Raw genomic sequence first — 19,783 nt, 5'->3', positions numbered from 1 at the left:
ACATTGTTTCTCTGGTAAATAGGTATACAAGACAAGCTTTATAAGGGCTAAACTGTTTGTTGTGGCAGTTTAAAAGTAAAAAAAAAAAAAAAACTTCCTCTATAAGCAGAAGAAATCAATAGTGTTTAATTGCCTCCACCTAGTGGTCGAATTATGAAGCTGCTGTTTTCATAGGTTTAGAGTAGTAGCATGACGTGCAGTGGATCATGCTATTGCAAATTCAGCATCCACAACCGTAAGGATAAATATAGCATGTAAGTAGCCTATTCACAAAGCACATAAAAAAGCAATAAAAGTCCAAAAATGTAATAGAATTCTCATAGATCATCTACACATTGCACGATATTTTCACTGCCGTCTATTCAGCCAATATCACTGAAAGCTCGTGACAGAAAATCTACCTCTGCAGGCAGATGAACCGTGAACGCGCACAGACCCCTTAAAGGCGCGTGAAAGCGTGACGCCGCTTCCCTTTAAGAGCCCGGTATGCGTCACCTGACCAGGTCCACCGACCACCGACGAGGCAGGACCGAAACCTGCATTACCAGAAAAATAAGCAATTAAAATAGCCAAGATCAACACGATATAGCACTGAAACGTGAAAACATACTTGTCTTCAAACTCCTGCCCTTGAGACGGCTGGAAAGAGACACGCCACCATCACCATCATCCCACCGGACGCGAAGGAGACACGGGCTGCGACCGAATATTACCGGAATCCCGACCAGCTTTATAGTAGAGGATTAATCAACGGAGCGTTTCTACAACTCGTGTTTAGGTGTTTATTTAATTAATTACGTCGCAAAAACAACCAGTTCATCGCAAAACGCTCTGTCATTTCGGTTAGATGGGATTTTAATACATATGATAATCAAAGGTGACGTTTAACGTATTAATTTGATTATTTATTTCCCGCGAGAGCCAGAAAACAGCTTGTCGTAGGCGTTACGTAATAGAGGCATTATCCAGGGTGCTGAAACCAACCCATGCAAGACGCCTACGAGGGATTTTTTTTAAAGGATTCAATTGAGAATATATATTTTGTGCTTTTAAATACGCAAATTCATCCGCTCCGGTTGGAAACCGAAAAGGGGAATTGACATTGTCAGATTCTAGAGAGCCGCCTTGGATTCCGTCTCTTTTTTTGTCGGCGAATATCATATGCATTTCGGTTGTCCTTCCCCCTGAAGTTGATTCTTGAGGTGGTTGTCGACGCTACCGGGAGAAAATGTCGGGACAGACTCTGACGGATCGCATCGCCGCGGCGCAGTACCAGCTCACCGGATCCGATGTGGCTCGTGCCGTTTGCAAAGCCACCACGCACGAGGTGATGGCGCCCAAGAAGAAGCACCTGGAGTGTAAGTGAGACATTTTGCACTCACCCTCGTTCCTAAGACCTGGCGCTGTCCAGTTCAGCACCACAGTCCAATACGTTTACCGTGCAATTAACACAGCGCTCTGCATTATGCATGCTTTGCACTCAGTTATGGTTGTTTGCTACCAGTTGCAATTCTGTAAATGGAAAACCTGCCTTTTAGGGTGCATTTTATATAAGGAGCTTAGTGTGTGAAGCTGATTGAAGGCAAATTGACAGCACATAACATACCCTGAAGTGTCTTTATGTGGGTGGCTTGTCTCGTACTGAGAAGACAGAAGGAAATAAACTGCATTCAGACAGGACAGAGAGGCTACAAAGCATCTTCATGTCGGCCTTGAGCTCTGTGTCCTGCAGGAGAAGGCCTTCTGAATTATAAATCGATCAGCCAAAGCATGCATGTATTATTTACAAAGCCAAAGGTGAGGACACTGGTATGCAAGCAGAGGAATTAAAAGCCTCGTGTGTGTGTGAGAGAGAATATCAGGAATCCATTCATCAGGGAATCATACATGATGCTTAAGACGTTTCCTGATATCACAGCACACTTTAGGCTCTTCTGAAATCCATTCGGTCTTGGCACAGTTTAGCACCTGTGGAAAGATGCATTGTTCATTGTACAGAAACAAACTAGTACTCTAGTAGAGCCAGGTGCTTGTGACAAGGAAATGTGTTTTTGTCTTTTTACTTCAGTCAGTAGTTTGTTGAATTGGAAGGCGTGAGGGGTGTTGGTGAGGTTGTCATGGAAACTGAAGTAGATTATTGGGGAAGGGGGAGGAGTGAGTGACATCATGATGACATGTTATCAGTTTATATATGAGGGTCTTCATTCTAAGACAGACAGGCTGCATTTACTTTGAATGAAAAAATGAAAATTGAAACCCTAAAATGAAAAAATGAAATGAAAACCCTAAAATGAAAATTTGCTGAAAATGTACTCATCCAAGATGTAGATGATTTTATTTCTTTATCAGAACAGATTTGGAGAAATCTAGCTTTATAACACTTGCTCACCAAGGAATCCTCTGCAGCGAATGGGTGCCGTCAGACTCAAAGTCCAAACAGCTGATAAAAACACCACTCCAGTACATCAGTTAACATCTTATGAAGTGAAAAGCTGCATGTTTGTAAGAAATAAATCCGTATAAGGCATTTTAACCGCAAACCATTGCTTTTGGCTAAAATAAAAGTCCTCTATCCATAATATTGCTTTCTTTGGTGAACAAATCGTCTTGTATGAATCAGGAGAGAGGTATGCACAGATCAAGCACAGTTTACAAATGAAGACCATCCAAAACAGTTCTAAACAAATATGTCTGTGGATTTTGATGTGAGAGGACAACAGGGGATGGACTTTTTCACTGGAGGAATTGTTATTATGGATTATGGACTCATATTTTGGCCAGAAGTGATGGTGTAGAGTTAAAATGCATTAAGGATGGATTTGTTTCTTACAAACATGCAGATTTTCACTTCACAAGATGCTAATTGATGGGCATTTTACATTTTAATTGTTGCAGGTTGTTAGACGTTTCTGTCAATGTTGTTGTAAATATTAATTATTAACAATAAAATGTGCTTCTTCTTAAGAGTTTATTTAAATATGAATGCAATATTGTCTTTTTAAATGCATTTTCTGTATTATATTTGGCAGGATAAGTATGTTGTTGAATCATATACAGTAGAAATGAAACTCAAGCAGCCGTTTAGTCATGTGCTCACATTAATGTGGCCTAGCAGATGACTGTGCATGTGTGTGTGTGTGTGTGTGTGTTTGCAATGTGTCTGTATTTGCACTGCCTGTAATCCGGTCACATGAAGCATGGTGTCTTGAGCAATTCCATAATCCCAGTGAGCTGCACCTGCTCACATTTTCTTAACCGATATATGTACAGCGACTGCTGTGCCATATACTTCAAAATATTATGACATTACATATTGCACTAGTGTTGATACACTGTATCTCAGTGTGTGTTGTAATCTGAACTATTTTTGGCTTCTTAACTCCACTGCAGTGTGTTCTCTAGCAGCCATGACTAACATATTGGCACCCTGAGCACAATGTTATATGGTATTTAAGACAAGCTCAGTTGTGAAGCCTATCAAGAAGATTTCAGGGTCATGCTGCACTCCAAATCAAAATAAAGAAAAAAATATTTATATTTTGATTTGAGAAAATGAATCCTGTTTTAAGACTATTAAGATTTTTGTGCATTGTTTTCATGACAATTAAACACATTTTCCACCAAATTTCCCAATGCTGATTTCAGTTTTAAAAATAATTGAATTACAGTATTGAGAATCTAATGATAATCACCATTGAGAATAATGGCTTTATTTGTATATGCTCAAAAAAATCTTGTGTGTTTTTTTTAAAAGAGTAAAATATAGCCTGGACATGTTTTCATGTGTTTATCCATTTTTCGGTACATTTCTTTGGTCCCATTTGATTGGAAACTGATATTGTATTAGAAAGAAGTTAATTTTACAGTTGTATCTTGTGTGTGGTTGTTTCTTGAAGGACTTTATTTAGACCTGTCAAGTGTGATTACCTTCACACTCCATATACAGTATGTTTCTAAATGTAAAATTTCTACAGAATCTGGAAAACTAGATTTTCCTTTGATTTTGTTCAAAAACCAAATATTGAATGACCTCAATCTCTCTGACTAGAGCATTTCTTTAATTTTTTCCGTCATGCATTCCACTGCATGCAGTATGTTGTCATGTGCAAGACAAATGCACAGTCATATTGTTGTTTATCTCCATGGGGCTATTTCTTGCTTCCATACTGCAATTGCGGAAATGAATTTTCCCCTTGAGAATCTGTCTGCCGGTTCACTAATCATAAAGCTCTCAAGTCCTTTATCTACATTTCAGTGCATAGTGCTGTAGTGGTAAATGTGTATGTTTTTTGTGTGCAGTTCTGATCTCAACCACCAATGAGACAAACGTGAACATCCCCCAGATGGCTGACACACTATTCGAAAGAGCCACTAATGCGAGCTGGGTGGTCGTGTTCAAAGCTCTAACCACGACCCACCACATCTGCATCTACGGGAATGAGGTGAGGCGCTACTTGTGGATTAATCTTCTCCTTTTAGTCAAACTGTTAATATTAAAACTCACAGATACTGAATACTAAAATACTGTGTGCTTTTTAAATCCCTGCAGAGATTCATCCAGTATTTGGCCTCAAGGACTTCCCTGTTCAATCTCAGTAACTTTATTGACAAAACAGGCTCCCATGGTGAGTTTCTGTACATTTTTGTATGAGTTAAATTAATGAAGACACATAATCTTCCAATTAATTTTGATTTAAAATAGTTCACCCAAAAATGAAAATGATAAAAATGTATTTACTCACCCTCAGGCCATCCAAGATGTAAATGAGTTTGTTTCTTCATGGGAACAGATTTGGAGAATTTTAACATTACATCACATCACTGCAGTGAATGGGTGCCGTCAGAATGAGAGTCCAAACAGCTGATAAAAACATTATAATAATCTACAAGTAATCTAAACACAAGCCCACAATCAACTCCAGTCCATCAGTTAACATCCTGTAAAGTAAAAAGCTATGTGTTTGAAAGAAACAAATCCATCAAGATATTTTTAACTGAAAACTGGAGTGGTGTGGATTACTTGTGGATTATTGTGATGTTTTTATCAGCTGTTTGGACTCTCATTCTAATGGCACCCATTCACTACAGATTTATCAGTGAGCAAGTGAAGTAATGCTACATTTCTCCAAATCTGTCCGGATGAAAAAACAAACTCATCTACATCGCGGATGGCCTAAGCGTGAGGAGAAAAAACTAAATTTCTTTCAAAATTATTAACATGTTTAGCCTGTCTATATGAGTAAATGGTTTTAAATTTGATCTTTAAGGCTGCTTAGTGCTGTTTTTCCTTTTCTGTCTACAAGGCTATGACATGTCTACATTCATCAGACGATATGCACGGTACTTAAATGAGAAGGCATATGCTTACCGTGCAATGGCCTTCGACTTCACTCGAGTTAAGAAGGGGTAGGTCGATGGATTCTGGGAATAGAAGGACACATTGGCAACATTTAGTTACTAGTTACTCTAAGTAATTAAATATTATGTCAGAGTGCATTTTAAATAGCATGTTGTTGTTTGCATGAAGGTCAGAAACACTTCAGAATTTACTCCCAGAGCTGTTACACTTACAGAACACAAAGGGAATGTCATCTCTAAGTTAAAGACAGTGAAGGGACGGTTTCTCAGTATTCACAAACTATAAGCAATCAGTCTTATGTAGTGTGTGTGTGTGTGTGCACACAGAGCTGACGGAGTGATGAGGACTATGGTTCCTGACAAGCTTTTGAAGGCCATGCCTGCCCTTCAGACTCAAGTGGACACACTGCTGGAGTTTGACGTGAGTAACATCTCCCACAACGTCTGGGACCTTCTGTCTGAGACACAAGAAGACCATTTGAGATTGAGCAGTCCAGGTTTAGGCTTAATGATTGTGGTTTCGCCACCGATTTAGTTTTTCACTGGTTTGTTGACTTAATTGTATTTTTTTTCAATGTGCTTTATCATTATTTGGTCAGGAACTCTATTTTATTGTTCCATTACTGTTTTAAATACTCTCTTTTGTCTTTTTCTCTTCCCTCCACCATCTTTTTTCTCAGGTTCATCCTAAAGACTTGAACAACGGCATCATAAATGCTGCATTCATGCTTCTCTTTAAGGATCTGATAAAACTCTTTGCCTCCTACAACGACGGCATCATCAATTTATTAGGTATGTGATAACTTATTTTTGATCTCAATCTCTGAACGACATTATATTGTTCAATATATTATACATCTGTTTTTCCCCTGAAACTAACGGGTCTGTTTTTAATTATACAGAGAAATATTTCAAAATGAAGAAGTCTGAGTGCAAGGATTCTCTGGACATTTATAAGAAATTTCTAAACCGGGTGACCAAAATTGCAGAGTTCATGAAAATTGCTGAGGTAAGGCCAGAAGCAGAGATGTTTTCAAGTCAAATATTTGGATAGAATGTCAATTCACTGTATTTTTATTGTGATTCTGTTGCAGCAAATAGGAGTGGATAAGAATGACATCCCTGACATCTCTTATGTAAGTCAGCCACCTGAAACAAACATTTGTTCTTTCGTGCTAGTATGTCATTAGCTCTTAATTGATATTAGAATCAGGTCAAGTATTGATTTCTTGATGTCAATGGCTTCTAAAACATTATAGCATGGGAAGAGCCTAACAACCTTTTAAAATAATTAAGTAAAGCTGGTGTGAGTTTCAAAGAGCTTTTCATCCATCCTAACCAAGATTCATTATCAAAACGCCTTCCCGTGGGGATTCCCAGTGTTTGCACCCCCGCGTAGTTGCAGACCTGGCAGATTCAGACAATGAAGACTGTCCCTTTAAAGACTGCAGCAATGAAGAGCCGGTAACCATGGTGACTGATGTGGGACGCAATATGCGTCTCAGTGTATTGCTTTTACCTGCTTGTACAGAAGCCCTTCCTGACTGGGCAAGTCACAAAACACTAGTTTGTTTGCAAGAACGCATATAAGATACTGTTGTCTTCTGTGGATGCTTTGAAACAATCTGTATTGTATAAAGTAACAAGACCAAGAGGTCATATCATATTTAGCCTTTTGTTCTGAAGCTAAGGAAAGCAATGCACTGAAGTCCAGTTCTGTCCCACAGTTTGTGCTTTGAGCTGATTTTGCGGTGCTGTGAGGAGTGCTTTGGGAAAAGATTTTGATGTGGTGTTTTATTGTTTGAATTTGTTGTGGAGATATCAAAATCAAAAATGCCCTGATGCCATGATTTTTGTACTGTCTTTACACTGCTTTCCTTTTCTCATCATATGCGTGTGTATTTTATTCTGCTGTCCTCAGGCTCCCAGCAGTATTCTGGAGTCTCTAGAGGCACATATGAACAGTCTAGAGGGCAAGAAAGGGTACGAGATCCCTGAACTCATTCTAAATCACTTTAAATGTCAGAAGGGAAGTAACTCTGCACTTGTAAATCAAATGTTGCATGTTAAATTTGATTGAGAAACTTGAGAAAGGCACATAACCATGGTTTGTCTCTGCAGTTATTATACTGTAAATCTCTTTGAGTAAGACATATAAAGTCTGTAAATATTAATCCTAATTTATGTTCTTTTCCTCCTCGCACAATGGTTTGTTCAGGGAAGGGTGAGTATGTTTTAAGTAATCATTTTCATCAGTCATATTATTTTTTAAATAAAATCATCTGTTCGCTTCTGTCTCACTGTTTCTGCTTGTGTCCTTCAGGTCACCCACAAAAGTAAGCCGGAATTTTTATGGTTTTATTTTTTTATAGCTATCACACACATGTGCTCAATCTGTTGCTCTGTGTTATGTTTTTAGGGATCACCCACCAATAATGTGTCTCCAACCTCCACTCCTGCCAAATCAGTCCCCACTTTGGAGCCGCCGCGTGCTGAGGCCTCGCCTGCTGCCGCCGAAACTGCCACCGAGTGAGTGACCCAAGTAACCAGACTTCCCTTCCTGTCTGATTAAATGCTAATCAGAACAACAGATTAAATCAGAATGTACAGCTTTCATAAGTGTTTGTCCATCTCACCGTAGTTCTCTGTTGGATCTGGACCCGTTGTCTTCTTCTGGACCTTCTACAGGAGCATCAGCTGCTCCCACATCTTGGGGAGGTACAATTTAAATGCATACACACTTTGCAACTTGAACCAGTGTTGTTATTGTTTTCTAAAGATAGAACTATTAAACGTTTTAGTTAATTAGGCTGAAACAAATAAAATACACTGCCCGTCTAAAAAAAACTCAGATACATGGCTTTGCTGCGGTCTGACTCAAAGATGTTGGAGTATTGCCAGCATGCTCAAATTGGGTTACTTTAATATGAAACCATCAAATATTTATAATAATAATTTATCTTATGAACATGAAACGGCATTCACAACCTATTTCACTTCCATAATGTGACATATTTTAGAGTGAAACGGGTCATCCAGCAAGAAATGAAAAAACCGACTGATTAAATAATGAAAGTAGTCTCAATGACATCAGCCATAAAGAAAACTTTGCATTACAATTAGGTAAAAAATTATGATTATATTTGCAATAATACACACCAGGAAATTATTCACAGTTTTGTAAATGTGTTAAAGTATATCAGATCTATTTTAATTTCACATTGATCCATTACAAAACCAAGCTTTCCACAAAGTAATGTGAAAAACAGACACTTACAAACTTCTTAAATTAAAGCATCTGTTTTATATTCCTTATTACAAACTCTTAATGACCTAATTTGAAATATCTTTTTCTTTCTCTGTTATGGGCTGCTATCACATCAGATCTGCTGGGCTCAGGTAAGCGCTATTGACCTTTCATTTTATGTTAAATAAGTGTTTTCATCTAATTTGATGTGTTAAATGTCTCATTCACTTTATTAAACATTTTAAACGTTTGTTATGGTTTATCTGGAGAATTAGAATTAGAGTATGACAGTCCTAAGTATGACAAACCTAGTCTCCTAAAGCCAATTTAACATCTCTGTGTCAGTCCCTCAGTCTTTCCTCAGTAGAATCTCTTTCTCTCTCTTTTGCTCTTACCCTCTTCTTTGGTTCCTTTCTTGGTTATCTGTTGATTTACGTTGTGTTTATATTGGTCTGCTGGGGGCGTGGCTATACAGAGATAGGCTCCCTTACTACAGAGACTCTCCTTCCTGACCCAACCCCTGCCGTAGACTCCAACTCATCAGCCACGCCCACCACCACAGCCGCTGAGGCAGCCGTTTCTTTGGCTCCTCCTCCTTCCGCTGCCGGTACTTCCTCCGGCTCAGCGGATCTCCTCGGAGGTCAGTAGTGAGCTTTCTTCCTTACGAAGAGTTTTCTGGGGGAAAAGGCTGTGCCACATTCTGAAACAGAGGAAGAAAATCAAAGATTAGATCGAAATCAAATTTGGGCTTCATTTGTGAAGTCTGTAGTCACCATTGCTCCTCTATTTGTGTGCGTAGTAGAAATCTAGAGCTTCTTATTTCCCTTTCTTCTTTATATCTTCCATGCTACACTTCTGCAGTTTGCATGTGACATTCATTTGCCATCATTTGTGTATTAAAATTACATTTTACATATCAGGTTTTCATTACAGTTTTAAATTCAACAACTGCAAACTGAAAAATTTAAATTTGACTCATTTTAATTTCTAATACATGTTCCTAGAGTAAAATGGGTAGTTTTCATATATTATTATTACTATTATTACTAAAAGTGTGCAAGACATAAGCCGTGTACCAATTCAGGGGCTGCATCCTTAGACGGACCACCAATATGTTCACCTTGGTCCATTTCTGCACATAATAAAAGTGCAAACTGCCTTTAAAATCTCATCTTGGTAAGGTCCTTGGTAAGGAAAAGAAAGGTGAATTTCCGAGCCCACATTTATAGAAGCCTGCGAAATGGGACACTGCTATGGCACATTCAGTCTTGGCATGCATCCTTTGAAGGATGTAGAACATGAATTAGGATACAGCTTTAGATTTAAATCTTTTAAATGCAAAATATATTTTTATTCGAACTCGGCATGACACTGAATCTATTGTTTCTATCTTTTTCTCTACGCTATCTACTATTTCCACTTCTTCCTTTCCTCCTTTTCTTTGGCTATTATACACCAACCCTTTGGCCCTGATCCACGCTACTCCAGATGTGTTTGCGGCCCCAGCGGCTGAAACAGCTGCTGCTGCAGAAGGTGGGGCTGCAGCAACCACGCCCACCCCTGCTGCCGACGGCGCCGCGCCAACCGGTGGGTGACAACAGTTCACTTGCATATATGTGTATGTGAGAATATCAGCACATAAAGGGTGAGAGAGTGCGTGTGCCTGCTTCTGAATGTTTCATTTACCGGTTTGGAGAACCTCACAGAGCCTCTTATGCAGGCTCTGCTCCTAATGAAGCCTCCTCTGGTCAGTGTTGAGTTTTCTGGATTGGCATCGGTGTTGCCATGGATATTGCTATCTGTGTTGCTAGGGCGATAGTCTTTGAACACTGAAGTTCTGTTCTCCAGGAGCCACAAGCAGATGTCAACTTGTTAAATGTGCAACAAAACCCTCTCCATCTTCCACGTTCTTTTTCATTCTTCCTTCTCAGGAATTTACTCCTCAGGACAACTCTATATAAGGCTTTCAGAGCCTGGAAGATGTTTTTAAATGCTTATCCTCTTCTCCCGGTAGATCCATTCACTTCAGCAGCTGGTACTGCTGATAACTCCCATCAGTTGGACCTGTTCTCCATGCAGCCAGTAGAAGACAGTAACTCTCTCTTTAGCTCAGTGGCGCCCAACACTGTCCAGGCATCTGTCTCCACAACCACCAGCACTGTAGCCCCTGCTGCTTCCCCAGCCCCAACGATAGACCTGTTTGCTGGTAAACTTCCTTAGACCAGAGATTTGGCAAGACCCCTTATTAAAATCTGGACTGGAAATATTTTCCTTTCCTGTGCTTTTAAGGGAAGGTCCACCCAAAAATGACTATTATGTCATGATTTATTACCTGTCCTCATGTTGTTTCAAAGTTGTATGACTTTTCTGGTATGACTCTGTGGAATGTAAAAAAAAAAAGATACTCTGAAAAATGTTGGCAACCAAAGTTTCGGTACCCATTGGCTTCCATAATATGTAGAAAAAATTGAAGTCAGTGGGAACCAAAGCTGTTTGCTTATGAGCATTCTTCAGAATATCTTATTTTTTATGTTCTGCAGGAGACAGAAGTGCATGCAGGAAGAACATGAGGCTGAATTAATGATGACTCAGAATTTGAGTGGACTGTCCCTTAAAAGGTAACAGTTAAAACTGTGTTTGAATAAAACTTTTGCACTTAAGATATTTGTTCCAGTGTAAAGCATAAATTCACATTTCCATGTGGTTAGCCATGGTACTGGAACTTTTATAAGGTATCTTTTAGTTTGGTTTATTTGGTCTTTTGGTATTCTGTATTTTCATTTGTTTGGTTTGTGTTGTGTATTAATATTATTTATGTTTGTCTCTATAAATGTTGTTTTTAGGTTTTTTTGATCCCATGCCAGACTCATCTGTTCCCAAAACAGACCCAAACCCCAGTCTAGACCTGTTTTCAGCTGGTACAAGCTACAGTAAATCCATGCATCTCATTCCCTGCCTCGCTTGTGCCTGGTTTTTTTCTCTATTCTGTCCTTGACTGCTCAAGGTGATCCAAATATGCTTCTCTCCTGGGGCAGCCAAAGGAACTGTCCATCCGACAAACTGATTTCTCTCAGTCCCTTAGGCCTTCATTCACTTCTTAATCATTCTCAATCTTTCCATCTATGTTTCTCTTGAAACATCTCCAAGACCCATTAGTTACATTATCTCCACTTATAAACCTTTCTATTTTCGCTTATACCTTTGGGCTTTATCTCACAAACCTGTCTTCATCTATGAAGTGAACAGGCTCTGGTTTTGACCTAAAACTAATGCGTTTACATAGTTGCATAGTTACTCTTCAAATAATGGATGTTAAACAAGCAAGACTTTAGGTATTAACTAAACCCGTTCCTGTGCTCCAGATGTGTTTCGTCCTCCTGCTGCTGCTCTATCGGCCCCCATGAGCTGGCCAGACAGTGAAGCAAATCTGGACCTGTTTGGGGGTTGGTAACTACCCAGTGTGCATGCTGGGGGTTTTATTTGCATGTCTTGACCAGATGGTTGCTGTGCATTCTGTTAAAAGCTGATAGTTGATGGACCAGTTGATTTCCTGAGCTGACCGGTCAAAAGGCTTTAATGAGGTGTATGTGTGTGCTTTTGTCTGAGTTTGTTTCTATTTTTGGCTTTTATTTATGTGTGATAACGCTCTCTCTCTTTCTCTCTCACTGGGGTTATTTCTCAGAGTAATGGCTTTGGCTCACTTTAAACGTTTTTACCCTCATGCTGCGTGGATGGATCAGAATCTGCGGGCACTGGAGAGGCCAAACCAGCCGCCCCGGCCACTGGAGGAGATCTGATGTCAGGTACATCACACCTGCAGCCCTTGTGACTGCTTTCCTTTTTCGTCACGTCATTTTCATTGCACTCTCAGAACAAAAGGTACATCTTTGTACCTTACTTAGCCCTAATTGGGAACCTCAAAGGTACATGTGCAGCCAATTTTTTTTCAAAAGAGTCATGGTTACAATCATCATAGTCCATAGCATGGAAACTGTAGCACGGTTACATACCTTTAGCAAAGACAAATCACAAATGAGATCTCAATAGTTTCTCATTGAAAGCTGTGAGATTAGATGGAGAACAAATGGAGACTTGTGCTTTAAGTCAGAAGGGAAGAGAAATTGTTATAGATCTTATTTTATTATTGACAGTGTGTTAGTATGTGTTTCGTTAAAAATGTTTTGAACATGCAATATTTAATCAAAATGTCAGAACTAGACAGTCTTTTCTGTGGTGCTGTCCAATCATATAGTCTGCTTAAGCTCCACCCCTGCAAGATCACATTCATCTGCCACACCCACATCTCAACATCCAATCAACAACCGAAGAATAGAACCACGTCCCCGCCCAACTTTTCCAGATAATTCATTGTAACCTGACGTACATCACATTATGGAAGAAAATATCTGTCACTATGACTTAATCTCCTTCTTATCCAGTTTTTGTTCTGAAAAATGACCTTCGTAATCAAGAGATCTCAATCTCTGCTCAGATTTGCCAAGATACTAAAGTCTCCAATATATTGAAGATACTCACATTTGTCCAATGAAACGTAACTGAGAACTCAAATTAATCCTTTTTTTCCCTTTTTATAAAAATTTTTTTCTGGGTATATGTCACTTTTACAGAGACGTGTTTGATGTCCAGTGATTGTGTGCGTGTGCCGTTGTGGCATATTGAGTCTAGACACGTTACATCTCAGTTGTGTGGTGGTATTGTCATGTTCAGATGAGATCAGTTTTGTTTCCATCTGTTTCTCTCATGCGTGGCGTTTACACTCAGTCATCTCTGCTCTACATGGACTGAGAAAGTCTTCTTCCCAGTGCCTTGCTGCTTAATTCTGCTTTCTTTTCTCTTATTCACTCTCACTCTTTTGTACTCATCTGATCCGTTTCTTCCACTTCTTTGTCCTGATCATGTTCTTCTTCCATTTCTCCTTTCGATGTTTCAAATTCCCTCTCTTTATCATTTTTTCTTAATTTTCCCTTTCTTTCCCTTCATCTGGCTCTTGGGTCATTGCTTGCTTCCTCCTGTGCTACTGGTGAGTTCTAATGTTCATACACCAGCTGCAATCCCACAGTGCATTGCTGCATTGCAGAATAGGGCTTTAGTGAATTCAACTGAAGACTGCTAGCCAAGCTATGAAGATTACAAGATGGGTAGATCAATGAATGAATGGATGGTTGGATGCTTTGCAAAGATCTCTAGAGTGACATTCTGTGCAACAAAATGTAGAAACTAATAGTAGAAAAGTACAATATTGTTGTCTTTAGACTTGTTTCACAACATATGCGTAAGCAGTAGCACGTATTCATTTCAGTGCCCATATTAAAAGGTTATAGGATTCACACTGCACATTGCAGACTATTTTTGCTGAACTTAGTGTCCTGAATTTAGCAGAAAATGCATTAAATATATAGGCTTTTATGAAGGAGCATAAAAATAGTGGAGGAAATTACTCACCCTTTGTTACATGATAAAAGACGCCCATCAGGCTCGATTATACATGCAGCAACACGCAAATAGCATTTCTATTAAGTGAATCTGACTAAATCCAGATGATTTAACCCTCTATAATTACGACAGTGAATTCCACTCGCTTAACTTAAGGGGGCTCCAAAGTTGTGTTTTAATTATTAATATATGTAAAATAGTTTGGGTGTAAAATGTGATCCTCCTCTTCTCACAGGCCATTATTTAAAGAAATACTCAGTGTTGTTTTAGTATTATTATGTACTGACATAGTTTTTAATTAATATTATGAATTAGCTTTTTTATTTACATATTTTGACTTGAATTTTATTTTTGTAAATTGTAATGTGCTTTTGTCATTTTTCTTTTTCTTTTGTATAATATTTACATTTATTATATATTTATATATATTTTATATTTTTATATTAAATGTTACTATTTAGGTTTAATTTGATTTCAGTTTCCGTTTTAATTTCCAGCTATTTGCCAAGGCAAAGTTTAGTTGAACTTTTTCATCTTATATTTATATTTTATTTGAGCTTTATTACAGTTAACAAAAACAAGAGTTAACCTTTAAAACCCCAGTGCAGTAAGGCAGACATCATGTTATTTCCAGTCTTTAGCTGCAGTTTGTGGTGTCAATATAAAAGCACAAAACAAGTCTTTTGGTAGTAGTATGTTCTGCTTATCCGTGCGGTGTGAAACAAGTCTTATACTTTAAATGATGATAGTAATGTTAAATGTTATGATGAAATTAATGTTTAATGTGTCATGGCTTTGTGTAACTGTAGTTGATGATAGTGTTCAGCTCTCTTTCTTACTGCTCTCATCTTTTAGATTTTTCTTGTACTGGTTGCCATAGAGATATGCACTGTATAACAGTTGTTAGTGTTCAGTTAAGCTGCTCCTTTTTTTTTTTTTTTTTTTTTTTTTTTTTTAAGCTGTTACTCAAAATCAAGCTCACTATGTTTCTCTTACTCTTTACTCCCTCTTAAAGCTTTTGATGGATTTGGTGATGTGCTCATCCCAGCTATGGCTCCACAGGCTGGAGGGGCCACCTCACCGGTCAAACCCATGGGAGGAAACCTGGACTCAGCTATGGCCAACATGGCCAGCAGTACGTTCCACTTTTCACTTGGTGTACTCCAAAATCATACAGTCTTAACATTAAAGTTTCCTTATTGGCATCAATGGTTCCATGAAGCATGTTTAAATTATTTAAAATGTTCTTCACACTAAGAAAAATAATGGTTCTCTTACAAACTGTTAACGGAAAGGTTCTTTGAGATACCTAAAATGCTTCCAAAACACCTTTTAGAACCTTTATTTTAAAGAGTATAGCCAAATAGAATGAAGTTACAGCACTTTGAAATTTTAGGGTTCTTTACTGGAATCTGTGGTTCCATGAAGAACCTTTAACATCCATGGAATCTTTCAATTCCACAAAACGTTCTTTATAGTGGAAAAGATTATTAAAGTTTTTTTCACACTAAGAAAAAATGGTTCTTTTTAGAACTGTTCACTAAAAGGTTCTTTGGGGAATAAAAAAATTGTTCTTCATGACATCACAGCAAAATATAAAATTATATATTTCTGTGTCTGTGCTTGCAGATTTGGCAATGGGGAACCAGAAACCGTAAGATACAGTAACTTCCTTCTCTCTATTTCACCACATTTTCTTGCCCTCTTCAAATAAACATTTTTGTACCTGTTCCTTTTCTATTTCTATCCCTCTCTTCCTCTCAGGGGGGAAGCAGCTGGAGGGGCGAACTGGCAAGCGCAGGTACCCACCCCTAGTTGGGGCGTTGCCATGGTAAATGTTGTGTTGTTCTGTAGATGTGGAGCATGGAGGTGGAGTCGCATGGCTTTGAGCAGCATGGCGTGGAGCCAATCACAAGCTTCCTTTTCTACCCGCCTCTCTCTGGGCTCCTATCAGATGAATGAACAGGACTAAAGAGGCGGAGCTTTCTAATATAAGAAACTTAGGGTTGAAATATTGAAAAATCAACTGTCCCTGAATGTTAGATAATTACATATTTAAAAAGGATGTTTCAAACTTTGAATTCATAATCCTAATCTTACTTTCACTTGCATTTGTGTGCATTTTGAACAAAGCCAAAGAGTCGCCTTAAGTCAAGTTAAATTTACTTGTATATCACTTATCAAAACGCATATTGCGTCAAAACTACGGAGCCTCACACAATAAAAAACAGTGTCCACAAATTAAGAATTAGTTCCCACAATTTAATAAATTGTGGCTACGTTTAATTAATTAATTAACTCATTTTAATTACTTCAGATGAGAGAATTAATTAGTGCAACGTGGCCATGATTTACTAAAAGGAGGGAACAAATTCATAAACTGAGGAAACAATTTTTTTATTTGTGGCCACAATAAATATATTTTTGTCTGCACATTTGCTACATATTTTATTTGCTATATACTATATATGCACATAAAATTGGACATATGTCTAAGTTTATGTAAAGAGATAATATGATATATTTATTCAATATAAATATATATGTATATAAAGAGAGAGTTACATTACAGTTTAATATTCAGATTTATTCTTGCTTTAGAGCTTCAGACCTGTTTGGCTTGACAGCCGCTTCCTTCTCTATTTATTTTCTTTTAATACTACTAAACATGCATGCACATGCCTCATAAAACATTCAAATTGACACTTACATTAGACTCGTAACCACCATCCCAGTGTGTGCAGGTTCCCTCCTGTGTGTCTGTGTGTCGCAGAGTCATTTTGTTCAGGTGTTGTCCTGTTCTGTGTGGTTTGGTCCTAACCTTTCCCCCCATCCCTCCCACCCGCTTAGACTTCCCCTCTCGGGGTCTGTCCTGTCATGGGATCCCTGTCACCGTTTGGCATGGTAAGAATGTGTGTTTGTGTGTATGTGTGTGTGTGTGTAGGTGTATGTGTCTCTTACTGTGTCTCTGTGTGACTCATAGCCTGGTGCAGGAGCTGCTCCCATGATGCCTGGCTCACCAATGATGGCCGCGCAGCAACCGATGATGAGGCCACAGTTTCCCGCAGCAGGAACCCCTGGACAACCGGTATTTTAGACATACATGCTGTTGAATTTACTGATATAGTCATTTGGACAAGAATGCTTAGTGTGAAAATTCACACATACTTAATTATTGCTCCTCAGATGTCTCCAGGAATGGCCCAGAGTCCCAGGAAGCCTCCCCCTTCTAAAGACCCTCTTGCTGACCTCAATATCAAAGACTTCATGTAGATGAGCAGCTGGTGTAAGTTTCACTACAGCTAGAGCACATGTGCAACTTGACTACAGGACACACAATGAGACTCAAGCTGAATTAGTTTTTTTTTTCATCTGATGCATCTATATTTTAATATTAAAAATATAGCTGAAAATAGCCTGCTTGTAGAAACAAAACATTTACATGAGGCTGTAACCACCAGGGGAAAACGGTCCAATCAGGATTTAATCAATATTCAATATCTGTACAGTCTGTCATGATTCGAGGCTTCTCATACATACACACACACACACACATATATATATATATATATATATATATATATATATACTGTAAAAAAATGTTTTTCAGAAAAAAATACTATTTCAGTCTTTCTATTTAAAAATTTCAATGTATTATTTCTTTCTAATAAGCTGTGCATGTTTTTTTCCAGTGTATGATACTAAAATCGGTTTCTTTTTTCTCTATTGCAGTTGTCACACTTATTGTGCAGCCCTGATGAATCAGACGTGTGTATTCTCTCTTCCGTTCATCACATTCAGGGACTCCAGTCCCTCCTTTTCTCTCTCTTTCCCTTCCCTGTCTGTTGTTGTAGCACAAACCGTGAACGTGAATAAGTACATGTGTGTACGTGTGTATTTCAATGTTCTCAGTTACTTCAGATCTATATATAAAAAAGTACTATGAAACATGAGGAGAATGGCAGATGCATTCCTGAATGTGCATCTGCAGGTCTCTTATTGATAGATGTGTGTTCATTTTTCCTGGCTCGCTTTCCGTGGGAAATCAAAAGTGTGACGTTTTCTGTGGAAAATGTTTTTTTGCTGTGGTGAATATCACTGGGCCGGTCTGTGTCATCATCATTCGAGTATTAGTCATCTTTTGACCATGGAATAACATCTGTGGGAACAATATCAACGTATTACGAGTTAAGATAGTGTCTCACGCACTGTTTGTTTTTATCAATGCCCTGATTTTATTCTTTTTCGTATCTATCGATTGTGAGTTACATGCAACATGTGACTATTTGATGAAAATACATATGCATTTTAAAATATTTTAAAAGACAGATTGTTTTGAATATCCTTAGTCTTTATTTTGAGATAAAAAGGTTGAATATATTTTAGTTATGTCAGAAGTTTACTTTGCATACTACATGGCTAGTTAGTAACCCCATTTGTACAAATGTCTGTGTACATCACAAGGCACTGAGCCGATTGAGTCCTGCTAGTATGTACAATATAATATCACAGCATGTACGGTAATTCCTCTGTTGTGCAAAGGGGACGCCAGTGAGCCAGATCAGATTCTATCAGCAGCAAGTTCACCTACATCTTAATCAACATATCAGGAATAGTTCAACCAAAAATTACAATTTGCTTAAAATGTACTCACCCTCAGACCATCCAAGATGTACATGAGTTTGTTTCCTCATCAGATTTTGAGTAATTTGCCGCATTCCATCATTTGCTCACTAATGGATCCTCTGTAGTGAATGGGTGCCGTCAGAATGAGAGTCCAAACAGCTGATAAAAACATCACAATAACCCACACCACTCCAGTCCATCAGTTAACGTGAAGCAATCACCTGCGTGTTTGTAAGGAACAAATCCATAATTTCAAGCTAAAATATTAGTCTTCCATCCATTAAATTGCTTTCTCCAGTGAAAGTCATCTAATCTGAATCAGGAGAGAAATATGCACATATGAAACACTGTTTACAACAGACAGAAACAGTTCTAAAATATGTTGGTGTATTTTAATGTGAGAGGACAACAGGAGATGGACCTTTTCACTGGAGGAAGTGTTATTATGGATATTTTGGCTTTTGGGATTTTTTTTCTTATGAACATGCAGCAAAAATTCAAGTGGTGTGGATTATTGTGATGTTTTTATTAACTGTTTGGACTCTCATTCTGACGGCACCCATTCACTACAGAGGATCCATTGGTGAGCAAGTGATGTAATGCTAAATTACTCCAAATCTGTTATGATAGGTGTACTCAGGGTGAGTGAGCAAATTTTCATTTTTCAAGGAACTATTTCTTTAAAATAGGTCTGAATATACCTGGCTGCCTTGTTGTATTGCAAGTGAGTGTGTTACCAATTCTATTTGCTACAAGTATCAAGGATATCAAAGGGATGAACGGCAGTTTCATGGGACAGTATTGCATTTTATTGATGGCTGTTTTTTATTTCAACAACATTTTGTTGATAAATTTTATTTTTGGATGGAATAACACCCTCTGCCCCTCCCACCTTTGTGCATGTTAGTCCTGTTGAAATGCAATAAACAGTGATCTGGAGAGAAACATCATTTAGTCATTATTGAGTAAAGCGTTTCACAATGAGGATCATATAAACATGCACGATCCCAATTCTGTGTATCTCTCTGATGCACAATCATCTAATGTCTCTTTGTTACATGGTAAACAAACTATAGAGTTGAGGCAATCCAAGACGTT

The 19,783-nt window shown here is 38.3% G+C and overlaps 1 protein-coding gene across 1 annotated transcript; it reads left to right on the top strand.

Annotated features, from left to right (window-relative positions):
- Window positions 1-1,228: 1,228 nt before the first annotated feature.
- On the top strand, window positions 1,229-19,622 carry LOC306858335 (clathrin coat assembly protein AP180-like; the record flags this gene model as incomplete). Its single annotated transcript, XM_079398821.1, has 22 exons — window positions 1,229-1,358; window positions 4,300-4,442; window positions 4,550-4,625; window positions 5,304-5,406; window positions 5,686-5,779; window positions 6,039-6,150; window positions 6,261-6,367; window positions 6,453-6,494; window positions 7,280-7,360; window positions 7,778-7,887; window positions 8,000-8,076; window positions 8,743-8,757; window positions 9,081-9,245; window positions 10,094-10,192; window positions 12,346-12,408; window positions 15,075-15,194; window positions 15,689-15,713; window positions 15,824-15,890; window positions 16,910-16,963; window positions 17,043-17,147; window positions 17,246-17,345; window positions 17,792-19,622. The coding sequence occupies 21 exons, from the start codon at window positions 1,229-1,231 to the stop codon at window positions 17,330-17,332; spliced, it is 1,875 nt and encodes a 624-aa protein (XP_079254947.1). The 3' UTR covers window positions 17,333-17,345; window positions 17,792-19,622.
- Between the last annotated feature and the right edge of the window lie 161 nt (window positions 19,623-19,783).

This window comes from Barbus barbus (genome assembly GCF_936440315.1).
Source record: "Barbus barbus genome assembly, chromosome: 39".
NCBI classification, from domain to species: domain Eukaryota; kingdom Metazoa; phylum Chordata; class Actinopteri; order Cypriniformes; family Cyprinidae; genus Barbus; species Barbus barbus.
The sequence above is the reverse complement of the archived record's forward strand: the minus strand, read 5'-3'. Positions and strand labels throughout refer to the sequence as shown.